The sequence below is a fragment of the Polypterus senegalus genome, chromosome 15, assembly GCF_016835505.1.
Source record: "Polypterus senegalus isolate Bchr_013 chromosome 15, ASM1683550v1, whole genome shotgun sequence".
NCBI lineage: Eukaryota > Metazoa > Chordata > Cladistia > Polypteriformes > Polypteridae > Polypterus > Polypterus senegalus.
This window is the reverse complement of record NC_053168.1, coordinates 108,414,188-108,431,316: the sequence shown is the minus strand read 5'-3', so window position 1 is coordinate 108,431,316 and position 17,129 is coordinate 108,414,188. Positions and strand designations below refer to the sequence as shown.

The 17,129-nt window shown below is 38.3% G+C and overlaps 1 protein-coding gene across 1 annotated transcript in view; it reads left to right on the top strand.

Annotated features, from left to right (window-relative positions):
- The window catches only part of LOC120515514 (ATP-binding cassette sub-family A member 13-like), a 449,137-nt gene that overhangs the window by 404,517 nt on the left and 27,491 nt on the right, over positions 1 to 17,129 (top strand). Inside the window, exons 42-44 of the mRNA XM_039736576.1 lie at positions 2,127 to 2,219; positions 5,156 to 5,261; positions 8,791 to 8,928. Of these exons, the coding sequence (XP_039592510.1) occupies positions 2,127 to 2,219; positions 5,156 to 5,261; positions 8,791 to 8,928 (337 nt within the window). The remainder of the gene's footprint in view (positions 1 to 2,126; positions 2,220 to 5,155; positions 5,262 to 8,790; positions 8,929 to 17,129) is intronic.

The window sequence follows — 17,129 nt, the reverse complement described above, 5'->3', positions numbered from 1 at the left end:
CCTCATAGTAGTGAAGCAGGACAAATTTTTAAAATTAATATATATATTTTTAAATGTAATTAGTAATGATAAGAATTTATATTGATAGCTTTCCTATCTTGATGTACAATATTTTTGGTTTTGCTATCGCGATGCCTGCTCTTCAGACATCTCACGTTCTCTGTAAGAAGCATCCCCCTGTCGATTAGCCCTGAGGCATAATGCATGCTCTATAGTTGACTCGTACTCTTGTTGAGATGCGTGCAGTTGTTGATCTGCTCTTAGGCGAGCAGTTCACTCTTGAGAGCTTTATATACACATATCATTCTCGAGTGGTACAGCAGTGATCTAAACAATCATTAACAATAACGGAAGATTGTACTTGTTGGCTGTTTAATTTTAGTTTAACACACACAATAATATAACAGTCAAGGGAGAGCTGTACTTGACCAGAGCATGATGTAGTTTGGGTTTCCTGCGATCAGTGATGTTTAGTCTTTGACAGAGTGTAAGAAAGCATTGTCCTAGGCATGAGCAGGAGCAATGTCTTCCATGTCTTGTAGGTGAGCTCTGGAGTTACATGCAGTTGTTCAATATTTGTATCTTTTCTTTGAACATGCAACCTCCAAACTTAGGTACAATTAGTTTGCTGACTGCAGAGGTTCCTTAAAACAGCCGTCGACCATGATGACCCTGGCCAAACAGGACACATCAGCACAGTGTGACACTTGGCTCATCTCATCTCCCTGTCAGATTCACTCCGTCATTTAGATTCTCATTATGAATAAAATTATGTGTATGAGTAGCCCTTACAGATCATAGTGGCACACAAAAAGCCTTTGCATACAGTGAGTTAAGTTTATCTGAGCTGTTTCATTAGTGAATGCGACTCTCCCACACTGCAAAATAGCTGAACTGGGGAGGGGGTTGTGTCTAAGCCATTTTATTGGTGGGTCAGGGACATCAGAGTTGAATAAGAGGGACACTTACAAAGTCTCGCCGTCTGCCATTTTCCAGCCTGAATAGAGCAGACTAGAATGAGCTGACCAGAAAGAATGATGCATAACTTACAAGTTTAAGCACCACCTGAAACTATAAATCTAACATTTTTGGGCTGTATTGTTCTGTTACCAACACTCCTTAAACTCTGCTTTCCTTATAATTGGTGCATATTACCTATAATACATGATTAAAAGTGTAGATCTTACTCCTGCCTGTTTTTTACTCTGTCTATCTAACTGGTGTTATGGATGTAAAAGGGAACTGGGAAGGAAGTGCTGAAACTACAGTACTTGACATTGTGGTAAAAGTATGGGATTTAAGTCATTCTGGTAAAGGGTACATAATAAAAAATATAAAAGGGGAAAACAGAGGGTCATGACAAAATAACTGTCAACTATCACACACAAAAGGGTAATTTAAGATGTTGTGAGTAGTCACAGAATGCTGTGAATGTGCCACCAGGGTTGTCTAAAACGGACTAAGATTACGTTAATGAGGACTATGATTAAAAATTGGTAGACAAGTCATGTAGTGTAGCAGAAGCCTAATTCACCTTTACTTCAGAGAATCCTGTACCACCCTTCATTTAATAAAGGCTTAAAAATGTGTTAGATTATTTGATCCTGGGAAACTGAAGAGTGTGTGACTGCTGGGTAAAAACAGCATCTCAAAAAGAAAACTATAATTAAACTATTATAAAATGGGTATACATAATTCAACTGTAACTGCAATACTGCAATGCAGTTTTTAAAGATTAATTAAACCTATTTTAAAAAAAAAACCTAAACCGATGATTCCTATTTCTAAATTTTAAGCACTGGAAAGTCAAGTGACCTGTTCCGGGCCATAGAGTATTAAATTGTTGCTGTTTTAATAGATACAATACTACATTGCATAATAAATATAAATATTTTTTCAAAAGGAGGGCTCAAGAGTAATGAGATTGTAGGTAAGAACTTCAGTGTTTCTAAAACAAATACAATATGTGTTTTATATAATTGAGCTATAGCTTTAAGAAGGCTGTTAGTTCACATGATTGTTGATTATAATTCTCTTTTTATATTCTTCTTTCCAATGTTTTAGTTACTGTACATATCTGTGATGTGCCTACTTGAAGCTAATGTCTGAATGTCTTCTTCCTGCAGCATGGAAGAATGTGAGGCTCTTTGCACAAGGCTTGCTATCATGGTTAATGGACATTTCAAGTGCTTTGGCTCCCCACAGCACATCAAAAACAGGTGGGTGGATGAAACCCTTTCAGTAGTCTATACAGACCTGTACAAGGATTACTGAAAGTCCTCTATTCTACTTATTACTGATAAGCACAAGTTGAGCTCAGTTCAGCATATGCTTGTAATAGCAAACTTTCTTGAGTGTAAGCTCAGAGAACTTAAGACTTATTAACAATTAAAATATTATAAACACAGTTAATGCATCAATACAAAATTTATGCACATAAGCACACAAGTTAAACACAACAAAAAACAGAAATGAATCTCTGTGATTAACATTAAAAATTGAAATATACATTTATTAAACATAATAAATATAAGAATGCGCCCACAAATGTCTACAATTTTACTGCCAATATGCCGAGATATACAAGTAGTCCTTCTATTCCCTCACCCCAAGGGACAAAACAGATTAATCATGCTGTATGTTAACCAAATATTCTGAAAATTCAGAAAGAAACAAACAAAGCATGTTGGCATTAAGCCATCATTTTTTGCTATGTTGATTGCTTAAATCATCAGTGGTTACGGCTGATAAGAATAACTCCACTTCTTTGCCCTAATGGGCTGCCTTCCATCTCTTTTTTAAACTTTGTTCATTCTGCATTGTCTTCTCAGGGTCAGGACCCTGTCTCTGTGTGTACCCTTTATGTTCCAAACCTGCAGCTGCAACCCTTGTATAAACCTATTTTGCCTATAAAAAGTATTGGACATTTTCACTTTTTATTGTTATATAACACAGACAGTGGATTTATTATTTATTTTTTCATTATTATCCTTTTTTACCTAGATCAACAGAAACAGACTCTTGAATATTCGTCAAAAGGAAACATACCTGAGCAAAGTGATCCAATTTAATAACAACTTTAAAATACTAAATAATCGATCACATAAATATTTACCCCCTTCAGGTCACTATTTTGCAGATGCACCTTTGGCAGTACTTATAGCCGTGAGTCTCCATTAGTTTTGCACATCTTGACACTACCATTTTTCCCAACTGTTTTTTGCTAAACTACTCAAACTCTATCAGTTTGCATGGGGATTGTGAGTGAGCAGTCTTTTTCAAGTCACCCCAAACTTTTTTGCAGCTTTGATTAAGTTCTGGATTCTGTCTTGGCCACTTTAAGACATTACCATTGTTGTTATTAAGCCATACCCGTGTAGGTTTGACTTTATGTTTGGGGTTTCTTGCAAATGGCGCCAAGTTTACCTGCAGGATTTCCCAGGACTTTGCTGTATGCATTTTACCATCCACTCTCACTAGCCCTCCAAAGCCTGCTGCAGACAAGCATCATCACAGCATGATGCTGCCATCACTGTGCTTCACATAAGGGATGGGGTGTTTTTCATAATTTGGCTTACAACAGAGATGCTGTTGTGTCTGATGGCCATAAAGTTCAATTTTTGACTCTTACTTTTTCCATTTCTTAATGGTTTATTTAAATGGACTACAGGAGATATTCAGTGATTTAGAAATGTTCTTGTCTCCATTCCCTGACTTGTGGTTTTCAATAATCTTTTCATAGTGTTGCTTGGAGGGTTCTTCTGCATTCATTGTGTAGGTTAGGCCACCACACTGACCCAGACAGATGATCTCCACCGAACTAATTCTTTGACTTCTAAAAGCAACTGGCCAAACCAGTGATGGTGTAGCTGTGTCAAACCAAAGGAGTGCACACTTACACGATTCATTTTTTGCATTTTATATTTATAATTAATTTAAACCAACAACACTTAAAACTACAAGTTTCCATTTTACAAGAGTCACTGCAAACAGAAAATGTTTTTACCAAGATTCCTTCTATAATTGTGCTTTTTTTTTCATCCATCCATCCATCCATTCATCAATCCATCCATCCGTCCATCCTCTTCCACTTATCCGAGGTCGGGTCGCGGGGGCAGCAGCTTAAGCAAAGAGGCCCAGACTTCCCTCTCCCCGACCACTTCTTCCAGCTCTTCCGGGAGAATCTCAAGGTGTTCCCAGGCCAGCCGGGAGACATAGTCCATCCAGCGTGTCCTGGTTCCTCCCCGGGGCCTCCTCCCAGTTGGATGTGCCCGGAACACCTCACCAGGGAGGAATCCAGGAGGCATCCTGATCAGTTGCCCGAGCCACCTCATCTGACTCCTCTCGATGCAGAGGAGCAGCGGCTCTACTCTGAGCCCCTCCCAGATGACTGAGCTTCTCACCCTATCTTTAAGGGAAAGCCCAGACACCCTGCGGAGGAAACTCATTTCAGCCGCTTGTATTCGCAATCTCGTTCTTTCGGTCACTACCTTAGCTCATGACCATAGGTGAGGGTAGAAACATAGATCGACTGGTAAACTGAGAGCTTTGCCTTACGGCTCAGCTCCTTTTTCACCACGACAGACCAATGCAGAGTGCATTACTGCGGATGCTGCACCGATCCACCTGTTGATCTCACGCTCCATTCTTCCCTCACTCGTGAACAAGACCCCGAGATACTTGAACTCCTCCAACTTGGGGTAGGATCTCTCCCCCAACCCTGAGAGGGCACTCCACCCTTTTCTGGCTGAGGACCATGGTCTCGGATTTGGAGGTGCTGATTCCCATCCCAGCCGCTTCATACTCAGCTGCGAACCAATTCAGAGACAGCTGAAGATTACGGCCTGATGAAGCAAACAGGACAACGTCATCTGCAAAAAGCAGTGCCCCAATCCTGAGTCCACCAAACCGGACCCCCTCAGCACCCTGGCTGCTCCTAGAAATTCTGTCCATAAAAGTAATGAACAGAATCGGTGACAAAGGACAGCCCTGGCGGAATCCAACTCTCACTGGAAATGGACTTGACTTTTTTTTTTTCATTTCAATTAAAATTTACAATTGGGATAGGTGTTGCTGGTAGGATCCACTAATGCATCAGTATTAAATATAACAAACTAACAGCTTTTCCTTTTCTTTCTTTCTGTTTTTTTGTTAGATTTGGGGGTTATTATTCTGTAAATGTATGGCTCAGTCGAGAATCAAATGACCAGAATTCAGTTTCCCAGTTTTTGTCTTCTCACTTTGCTGGTACATACATGAAGGTAAGATCAATTGGTGTTCTTGTGGATGGCTAAAAAAATGGTACTTTTATGACTGAAAATAAGGAATTCAGTGTAAGATGTTAGTAACAAGTAGATGGATATGACATGACAATACAGTGACTAGTGCTGCAACCTCAAAACATTCCGGCCCATGGATCCCAGTTTCTCAGCTGATGTACATATATGTGGAGCTTCCATAATGTGGTTTTGTTGTAAAGACTTTGGGCTCCTCCAGTAGTCCAATGACTGTCTATTAAGCACATTTGCAGATGCTAAGCTGCCTTCGCAGATACAATAAAATACAAGGTCGAAACATATATCAAACTACAAGAAGTTTAAAATGCTGTAAGAGACGTTGTGAACATAGTATAGCATGTTCCAGTTAAGTCAACACACTGATTGTCTGATACTGAACAGACTTCAAACCTCAGCTACTGACTTATACAACCCTAGCGTATTTGTCTAAAATTTAAACTTAATTTGAGAAAAGTTATAAAAAAATGTCCCTACTTAGCAAAACAAATAAACTTTGTTTAAACCCCAAATGCTCCCCGCGTCTCTGTGTTTCTTGGCCTATGCAGGTGATTACAATAATAATGAATTTAGAGTTTCATTTCATCTTCTTTCTTGTTTTATATCAGCACAGCAGACATTTTAACAGTTTAACTTAGAGCAAAATATAGGTTTCTATTCGACTCACTACCTTGTACACCATTTAACATTTTGGCTTAACTGGCTTAGACAGGCTAGATCGGATGTATCACGCCAGCTGTCGAAGAGGCTTCTTGTCACCCAGGCTATTGATTTTATTCTTATTGTGCTTGTGTGCATTCCAATAATCACTCCGCTTGAAAGCTGTATAAACTGAAGCCTCAGTGGACATCTTACTGAAGAAGTGACTGCATTCTTGACTGACTAAGGCTTCTTCGCATCTTTTAACTCTTTGCAAGTATAAAATGGGTATTTATTTAAAAAAAAAAAGTGGAATTGCTAACTATCTTGAGAATGGATGTTTACAAATTTGCCTTGTAAAGTTTTGGATAAATTCTTTCAATCTTGTCAAAATTTGTTATGAAATTATGCTTATGGATTAATCTATATACTATATATGCAAGATAGAATCAAAAAGTAAAGGTGACCTACCCTTTAATACTTTGAAATAACTGTAAGCAGATGAACATAACAGTTCTGCCACTTTCTACATAGTTTCCCTGCACGTTGATGCACTTCATGTATCATTCCTTATGAAAAAAAGCTTTTCAGCTGTTCCCAAATCCAGGTTTTAACCTCATCATCAGAGATGAACCTTGTGGAAGATCAGCCTTGGCACAGGCAGACAACATGACACAAGTCCCAAAACGCACACGTTTATTTTGCTCCTTGTCTCTACAGAATCACACAATGCACAAACCCACAATAAACTCTGTCCTTTACTTTGTTTTTGAAGATCAGCCTTGGCTCTTCTTATTCTTCTGCTGCACAAACCCACAATCCTGTCCTTTACTTTGTTTTCTCTCTTCTCCTTGCAAGCTCTGTCCTTTGCCTCCCTACTCTGGCTCCCTAAGTAAGGTTGCCTCTTTTATGTTGCACCTGGATGTGCTCCTTGATGATTTTCCTGCAGCATTTCCTGGTGTGGCGGAAGAGCTGCAGTCCAGGGCTCCGGGATTGTCCAGGCGCCCCCTAGCGGTGGCCACGGTCCCCAACAGGGTTGAGCTTCCAAGCTCCAAGTCCGTGGCTTCAATACAATCCAGGGGGCTGCCCTCTTGAGTCCCTGGGGAGATATTGCCCATCTCCCGGTCCTTCCCTTCTCTAGGCATCCCGGTGGGGCAAGGTCCCCTGTCGTCTGCCATAACCTCCATGTACAGCCTCTTAAAGTGGACTGAAAATGTGATGGTTGCATGGTATTAGATGGGGAGTGTAGAAGACATTCAAACCACAGCTATTGCATTGCCTCCACTATTGCAACTGCTGCATGGGAATGTGCAGTGTCACGGAGGAGCAAGACTGTTTTTACATTTTACATTTACTTATTTGGCTGATGCCTTTATCCACAGCGACTTACAATTGATTACATATCCTTTGGTGTTTTAATTGGAGCACAGGCAAGTCAAGTGACTTGCTCAGGGTCACACAGTGTCAATAGCGGGATTTGCACCCACAACCTCAGGGTTTGAGGTCCAAAGCTTTAACCACTACATCACACTTCCTGCCCACATACTATACTAACCTTTCTATTTATCTTATTGTACTTCATAAACTATGCTGAATAGCACGCAGGTACCTTTAACAAATATGTACCACCATGTCAAACATGCTCTTGCACACTTCTGTATGTCTCTAGAAACTTTGTGCAAACTAAACTACAATTCTATCATGACAGAAGTTTCATCTTAAAAAGATATAAAGGTAAGCATTTATGGTACAATTGGTTACATTTCCTTTGGTTTTCCAATGGGAGCACAGACAGGTCAAGTGACTTCCTCAGGTTCACACAGTGTCAGCAGCGGGATATGAGCCCACAACCTCAGGGTTTGAAATCAACATTCCTCTTCTTTTGCTGCAAACTGCAGGTTTCAGTTTCTCTCTAAGCATAGCATAGTACGCTGCACTGGCCACTCATTGTCCATGTTCCTTAAAAAGTGGTAGAATAGGAACCTTCATGTGCCACGATAAGGTTATCTTGATTTTATTGGTGGAGGGCTGTCGTTTGAATTTCTTCTTTTCTGTAGAAGATGTGTGTTTCCACTGCACACTTTGTCTCTTGCTTTCCTGTTCACAGCAATGGAGCCAGGTCTTATCTCTGGTGATAATCCACCCCAAAATACTCTAATCTTCATAATGTTTTAGGAATCGGGTCACAACCTCCAGACAATGTAATTCATTGGTCTTCTCTGTTGAAAGCATTCACCATGTTGATGAGGGCATGTGTGCTTGATGTTTATAGTCGACTAGAATGAGCTTTGTCAGTTACATTTGCTCTTCATGCTTTAAAACTTTCTACCCATTCATAAACCTTTCGCTATTTTCACTTCCGCACTGAGCTAACATCATTAGGTGATTTTCAGCAGGTTTCACTCCCTCTGCCCAAAGAAATCTCACAATGGCGTGTTGATCAACAATGCTGCAATCCTGCAGTGGAGCATACATGTTTCTTTGACCTTGGCTTCAACTAAGACTAATGACAGATCGGTGCACAGTGTGTGTTTGAACTGCCCATAAGCCAGTGTGAATGTGTTGTAATACGTTAGCTTCTACCTTTAGCGGGAACCACATAATTTCTCAAATCACCTTTACTTTTTGATTTATTTGCAGGGGTAATTGTGTTACTGTAGATCTTTTGTTAGATTTGAAGTAAAAGAAGTATACACCTGTTACATTTTATTTAAAAGTCTTTGAATTCATTTGTAGCATTGATAAGTGGAGAAAAACAGAGCAGAGTCTTAAAGTAGTCTTCAAACCACCTTATAAAATGTTGTGACCTCCTTGTTAGGCAAATGGAGTCTAATTCTTACATTTGTGAATATTCCAGGAACAACACAGAGGACTGCTGGAGTATCAGGTGCCCAAAAAAGACGGAGGTCTCGCTGAAATGTTCCGTCTTCTGGAAATAAATAAGGAAAACCTGAAGATTGAAGGCTACTCAATAACTCAAATGACATTAGACCAGGTAATCATGTTATTAAAAATGGTGACCCCACTTGCATCAGTTCCAAGCAGGGTATCATTCAGTGTTGTAATGGCTGAAAGCCATCATTTAGTATACATTTCTCACCCACTGCTACTGTTTAATTTACTGTTTTACAGTTCATTAATTGCACTTTACTAGTACATTGTCACATTTTAGCTGTTGACGTAAGGGAGTGGATCATAAATTGTGAATTCATTTATAGTTAAAAATAATCATTTGGGTATATATTAGTTAACATACAGCATAATCAATACAGGGAAGTGTCTGAGACTTGAAGTTCTTTGCATTTATGTCCTTGTTGTATGTTGCTTTGTCATGGAACTTACATTTATTTATCTGGCTGACACCTTCATGCAAGGCAACTTATAAAATTTGAGGTACAATTAATTACATTTCTTTTTTGTTCCAACTGGAGTACAGGTGGGTGAAGCAACTTGCTCAGGGTCACACTGTGTTAGTGGTGGGATTTGAACCCACAACCTCCGGATTTGAAGGACAAACCCTTAACCACTTTGCCACACCGCACCTGAAATTTAGAGAATGTAAATTTTGCTCATGATGTTAAGTGTAATTTAATATAAGGTTTGTCTCATGCACTCCTCAGCCAGAGTAGTAAAAAAGGTGTAAACTTTTCAACGCACTTGTGAGGCCACATCTGAAATATTGTGTGCAGCTTTGGTCTTTGTATTAGAAAAAGGACATAACAGCACAAGAGTAAGATGGAATTCTTAGATAGATTCCAGTGTTCGCACTATAAGGTGTTATAATTAGTGTTTTTATTTGATTAATCAAATTGCTTGATTAAATCAAACTGTTATGTACAAAGTATTTGTATATTGGGGGGTTTATTACCTAAAGAATTTAGTTCTGGTCTTTGTTTTCATCTGTAAAAGTTAAATAATTTTGCTATTTTGCTAAAAAGTTAAGTCACAAGCACTGACATTTTGAGAGTTTAGTGTCTTTGATTGCTATGGAAATCTTCCCAGAATGCTCCAGAAATGAGCATGGTATCATCCAAGTGACCTTTTAACATTTGCCCTGCTTTTATCCAACTTACAAATGTCAAAGGCATACAAAGTTCTTAAACTTGGTCAGCTTTACTATTTTTTATTTCTTAAATGAGATGTTTCAATAAAGGAAGAATGAAATTCTTCCACTGCAATTAAAACATTTAAAATTCAAATATCAGCATTGTTCTAATCATTAAGCTCTTTTCTACACTTTCTTTTCTCTAATATTGAATTTTACAGTCCCCTAAATACCAGTCCTTTCTGTTTTTTACAAGCCTAATCCACTTGTGTGTTCTTTTTCCACTCTTTTTTTTTCAACAAAAATAATTTTTTCTTAGTTTCCTTATCTTTTCCTGTTCTCTTAGATTTTATTACGAAAAATACATTTTTGAATTATTTTTTCTGATCTTCTTTCCACTCAATGTTAAAAAAAAATTCTTCTCACCAGACTAACACTTTTTTGTTAAGCATTTTCTCGTGTGAGGTTTACATTGAAACACTCATGCTGTCAGGATTATCTGGAGGTTACATTTATTTTTTTGGTCCATTTGGATAATTATTTCACAGCTTGCTTCCATGAAAAATATTTTTTATTCATCATTTTCATTCTTTATGCCTCTTTGTTTATGACATAACTTAGTATTTGGTTTGCTTTTTGTATCAACGGACTCTTTCCATGTTGCAGAATGGACAGTTTCAGACTCCATCTTATTTAAGGCTAAGCAGTCCAGGACTTAACCATCCGTAATTTGACAAAAATTAAGGGAAAAAAACTCACTGTAAAAGTATAAAATCAATTAAACAACAATACTTCTGGTATTATAACTCCTTTGTCTATATATAAAAAAAGTTCAGCTTTGATTAGCTGAGGGCTTTTGTATTATTATTATTATTAATATTCTATTTAAATCCAGCATTTTTTTTCTCACTGAACACTTCATTTTTGTGAAGTGGACAAAAAGCATTTCCAGTTTTCTGATCAGAAATTTAGGGCTTGCCATATAACGATATAGAAAATGGTGAAAGGCACTGGTGTCCATGTTGTCTACATTACCAGAACCAAAGATCAGAGTGTTGACAAATCTTTTAAAGTAGCTGCTAAATTACATTAATAATTATTTACTTTGTATTCTAAACTAGTTATTCCAATATAGGATCAGTGGGGAAGAATGTAAAATTAGTACAATAAGAACAGAGTTTGATGACTAAACTTAAAGTCAATGTAGCCACCGAAATATAAGGCGAGATCAAGCACGGGTAAAACACGTGCCGAAAGAAATCTCTCAGTCCAAAAATTTGTTTTAAAAAATATTTAGTGAAAGTTAAAAGCAAATAATCCACCCAAGGGATAAAGAAAAAAGTAGTTACACACATAGAATAAAAGGATGTGATCTCTAAACTTAGCTTTTCTTGAGAAGCTTTAGTTATTTCTGTACTTAAAAATTCATTACTTCTTCTTCTATATACTTAAAGATTCTTAACTTCTTATATATTTAAATATTCTTAGCTTCTTCTTCTGTATGCTTTAAATGTTCAGCGCAGCACATAAATTAAGTGCTGTTTCTTACATGTTACTTCACACACTCAAAAGGCCCGCAGGCATGGGCACGGTTTAAAACCATGTGCCCTCTACACCTTAAACATGACAAGGCTGGTCACTAACTGAATAATAATGTTTAGTCAAAGCAGATAGATACAGCTAGAATATACCAATTTTACTCTACTTATGGGGGTTATAGGAACCACCCATAGATTATGCTTTGTCATCTAGTAAAATATTGAGGAATCTTATGTAGCCCGTCTACTCTAACTTTGGGTAGAAAGAGGCCCTGAGTTCTTTACTCCAATGCCTAATTTACTATAATTCTAATTACTTTAATATTTTGAGTCTCAGGTCACTATGAACAAAACTTTATTACATAATTCTAGCAATACACTGGTCAGGTAATAACAAATAAATAAAGGTAGTTACCCGTTAACATTTGTTCCCAAACCAATAGTTTATGCTACACATAAAAATATAATAAAACACCAAGAAACTGGGTGATAAAACAATGATAAACTCCCCGTGTAATTATAAACCAACAAAACACAATTAATAAAACTGGAAATAATCAGGAATTTCTTATCATAAACTATATTACACCATTAATAATAAAATAAAAACACATTCAGTCTTGTCAAACTCGTATTAAAACAAAACGTTGCAGGCCTGATTCGGTGCTTGTGAGTGTTGAGACCAAAAACTTAGCGGTCAATTCACTCCTCCAGGAGCAACAAATAAAATGAAAGTGGTACTTTACAATGGTGGTATTAATCCAACAAATCCTCCTGACCCCTCTGCCTCTGTCTGTGAGCAGGGAACCCCTGATGAGCTAATCCAAAAGCGACTCCGTCTCCAAATAAGCAAACGTCCACCAGAAGCGCGTTGAGATGAGTTAGTTGCTGCCTCTATCAGTTCACGCTGCTACTTCCCCTCGATGAATTAACAAGTGGTTCTTTGCCGGATAGACAATGCAAACGTCTAATCGAAATTCTCAGTCTATCTCAGCAGTTCATATTCCAGTAAATTATCTGGCTGATAATTTGCCATTTGCCTCCCAAACTTTTCGCTACACCACCTCGGCGTCACACTCTTTTTTCTCTTGCCCATTCTCTCCCACAGCCGGTCTTTCCACCCCCTTCCATTTTCTCTACAACATCCAGTTATCAAAATAAAAGTCTGCATAACCACGTAAACGAACTACTACACTAAAATTAACAGTTTAAAACACAAACATTTACATTTTTACATTCGTAATTTATTTACATCAATCAGTTATTTGAGCACATTTCTACCTGGGCTACACTTATATAACTAGGAAATGGCTCTTACAGTCAATAAACTAAGTAAAGTTGAAACCAGATTCAGAAGTAATTCAATCTTCTCTAGCACTCAGGTCTCTCACTAAGTATATCATTAATTAATTTACACAAGTCTAGGCACCCTGAAGACCATTTTATATAAGCTGTCCACCATGGTATCACACGTCACGCATGCATGGTTCTTTATTCCTGTCTGTTAAGGCAGAGTAAAACTAGTTGTGCTACCTGCTGTTTAGTGTAACTGTGCCCATCTGAAGAACAACTGGAATACTTAATTTGATAAGCTGTAAATAACCTGAGGGTCTTGGAGAAAGGTTGATGTATGTTGTGATGAAATGTGGGATTTTTGGCAGCTTCCCACACTCAGAAAAATACCTAAGAGTCAAAAAAGTAAAATAAAAATTGACATATTAAAGTACATATAAAGTGAATTAAAACCACAAAAGGTGTTGTTCTTCTGGGCAAGACTATGCAGATGTTGAATCCCCGTCAGTCCACTGGGGTGTTGTTCCATTTACTCACCAGTCCCCACCTAACCAAACAACCTTGGACTGAATGGTTTGTTATGTCAAACATATTATATTCTTACCAGTAATGGAGCACTGCACGATAACATGCAGTGAATACACTTGACTTATAGTTTTCATCCTCTTTCTCTGTACATTTAGCATTCATTTACTCAGAAGTTGACGCGCTTGTTGCTTCCTGAGCAGCTCATTTTCTCCATTCTAGCAACCTGCTTCTTCTCATCTTCCGTCGGCATCTTTTTGCGTTAAAACTGATTAAGTCCGTTTTTGTGGTGCAGTTATTTAGTATGTTTTTCTTAATTTTTTACCTAAGCTGGCACTTAAGTGTTCAATCTGCCTCAAGAATGATTTAAGATATGAAGAGGCAGTGGAAGAGACAGTGAAGGTGGTAGGGATGAGAACAACACCCGTACACATGCGCCACACACCTGCCCTGCTATGTGCTGCAGAGAGTTGATTCTACAATAAAATAAAATAAAAATAAAAAGAGCAATAAAAATCATCACCCCAAAAGCGGACAGTAGAGGTCACGTAGTATTTGTGTACCACATTTCAGGTCAATAAGTCAAACGGTTTGCGAGCTACAGGTGATTTAAAATCCTGGACAGACAAATAGACAGCTACTGTAGCTTATTATATAAGAAGATGTAGCTATCAACCATACTGCGCTTTCTTGCCTGACATTAGTGAGTCTTTCCCTGCTAGTGACTGGGTTACTTGTCTTGTAGTTTGCAGGGGGCATTACACACTTCCCTCCATGGTACTTTTCTCTCTTTTTCATGCTGCTGCCCCTACCTACTCTCCTTCCAGAGCATGCAGCACTTGCATGGTGTGTACCACTGGGTTGTCACATCTGTGTCTGCATGCTGGTATATGCAGGATCTCTACTAAAGGCTGCCTATAGGACTTTGCCCTGCCTCAGCCAAGCATGAATTCAAAATGTTTCAGTTTAATATAACATTCAAAACTCAAATAGCCTATTTCAGGATTGCAAAGGATGAAGGCTTTTCAACTAAGCAGAATGTTTTTGGGAAAGCTAAAATACCCAGAGAAAAACCCATGCAGAAATGTGGATGATGTGCAAATTCCACACATTGCAGTGATTGAACCCAGGATGAAGCAGTGGCACTGCCCTATGTACCACAATGGTTTATATTTTTTTATTTAATTAGACCAAGTAAGTATCTTATGTTTTATTAAGTTAATTCCTGAATGTTTTTCTAGGTTTTAACATGTGCACAATTTTTCATTCTGCTCAATGAAAATGTAAATAGATTAAAACACAGAGGGGCATGAAGTAGTGGAGGATTAAACTACATTATTTAAGATGACGTTTTTGAACATAGTAGTGCCTGTTCTTATTAAAATCAAGGCATCAAGGTAAGAAAAAGCAGTCAGTGACTCAGACATTATTCTTTGTAGCTCAATGGGAAACTTTATTATGTTTGGGCTCTGACAGTGAGCACTACATCATGCAAGAGAAGCCCAGTTTGCTCTCTGTAGGGGGTATACTTGAAGTACGTTTATGCGCGGAAGACATGCTGAGCTGAGATTATAGCTACATTAGCAAAAGCAAGGACTTAACCAGCACCTTATACTTATCTTAACTTTGAATCTCTGTTTTTGTATGAACAAAAAAAGGTAAATAATGTTAAAATACAGATATTTCAGGACCGCAAAATAAGCATTGTTTGTTTAAAGTTTAATTTTTCAGCCTTTCACTTCCTGTTAAAAGTTTTAAAATATAATGTTATTGTAGTCATACAATGGCCTTGAACCATACAGTGTTCCTGCTTTGCTCTCAACATTGCTGCTATAGGTTCTGATCCATGGCAACCATGAATTGGATTAATGTGGTGCAGAAATGAACAGATGGCTGTTATTTGCAAAATTAACAAGGACTAAAGGTTTAGATCACCAATAACTGACAGGCTTTAATTACATTGTGTGATTTGTTTTTGAGTGATCACTTTTATAGACTGGCATTCAGACACAAAAATACACAACACTTTAAATACAATCAAAAAATTTGTATTGTCTCTATATTTACCTATATATACACAGTATGAAATTACTCTATATTATCACATATCAGGTCCAGAGTTTCACAAATATAATTATAACATTTATTTAAAAGCACTCTTTATTCTTTAACTTGTAGAAACAGTCCTTGGAGTTTTAAAAAAAATAAAACTGAATTATTTTTAAAGGGGGCGGCACAGTGGCGCAGTGGTAGCGCTGCTGCCTCACAGTTAGGAGACCCCGGGTCCTCCCTGCGTGGAGTTTGCATGTTCTCCCCATGTCTGTGTGGGTTTCCTCCGGGCACTCCGGTTTCCTCCCACAATCCAAAGACATGCAGGTTAGGTGGATTGGCGATTCTAAATTGGCCCTAGTGTGTGCTTGATGTGCTTGTGTGTGTCCTGCGGTGGGTTGGCACCCTGCCTAGGATTGGTTCCTGCCTTGTGCCCTGTGTTGGCTGGGATTGGGTCCAGTAGACCCCCGTGACCCTGTGTTTGGATTCAGCGGGTTAGAAAATGGATGGATATTTTTAAAGGAATTCAAGTCGCTTGTGACTTCCTGAAATTAAAAGAATTCAAAGGTATCCTCCTGAGAGCAGTCCCCCATAGATTTCGCCTGCATGACGCACCCCAAGAGACTAGCACCTCAGACAGGTAAAAAGAAAATATAACTTTATTTGGATTTTCATGTAGACTTTTTAAATAAATAAATACATAAATAGGTAAGTAAGTATGTCAGTAAATAAATGAATGAATATACACACATACACTTTGGTCTGAACAAAGAAGTAAATTAAAAAGAAAGAAAAATGTATGACTTGGCTGTCACAGTAATGGAATTATGCAGACTTATTGCTGTAGGTATAAAGGAGCCTGAGTAGCGTTTCTTTACATTCTTCTGTGGTATTAGGGAGTTGTACTGTGTTAGCCATTATGGAAGTAGTGAGATGTCAAGCAAAATTACACCTTTTATTGGCTAACTAAAAAGATTACAATATGTAATCAACATGTTGCCTAAAGAAGGGGCCTGAGTTGCTTCGAAAACTTGCATATTGTAATCTTTGTAGTTAGCTAATAGAAGGTGTCATTTTACTTGACTTAACATTCATCTGTAAAGGATGCTTGCATCAGGCAATTAATCACAAAGGTTTTTGTTAGTGTGAGATATGGGACTGATGCATGAAGGCAGCCGATAGGGCTTTTGTTTGACTGTGAATGTTATCACTGTTGCTGAACTAGCTCTAGAAAGCAAAAGCACAGCCCCATATGTCACTGTATCTACTGTATATCTAACTCCTATTAATGCTGTTGCCTCTACCTACTCTTCTTCTGGAGCATACAGCACTTTACAAAGGGTGTACCACTCGGTAGCCACGTCTGTGTTTCCACGCTGTCATATTCAGGACCTTTACTGAAGGCTGCCTGTAGGCCCCTTCACTTTTTGCATATCTTGCTATGTTACAGCCCTGTGCTAGTGCAGCTGTGCCGATCTTGGAGATGGCATTTAAGGGGTGTGCCAAAGAGGAAGGCTGCGTCGCCATTTGCCAAAATTGAATGAGGTGCATTGTCCGACTTTATCATAGTGCAATCGGTGTCTTGCAGTGTGCTGTCATTTGTAAGTCATTTATTAGTTTGTGCTCCTGTTCTGTGATATACAGTACGTAGAATCAAACATTGCATGCGCAGTTGTCACCTGTGAATGAGCTGCAGAAATGTGCATTCTTGTGAGTTCTTTGCTGTTGGTGGAGCCTTCATTAAGG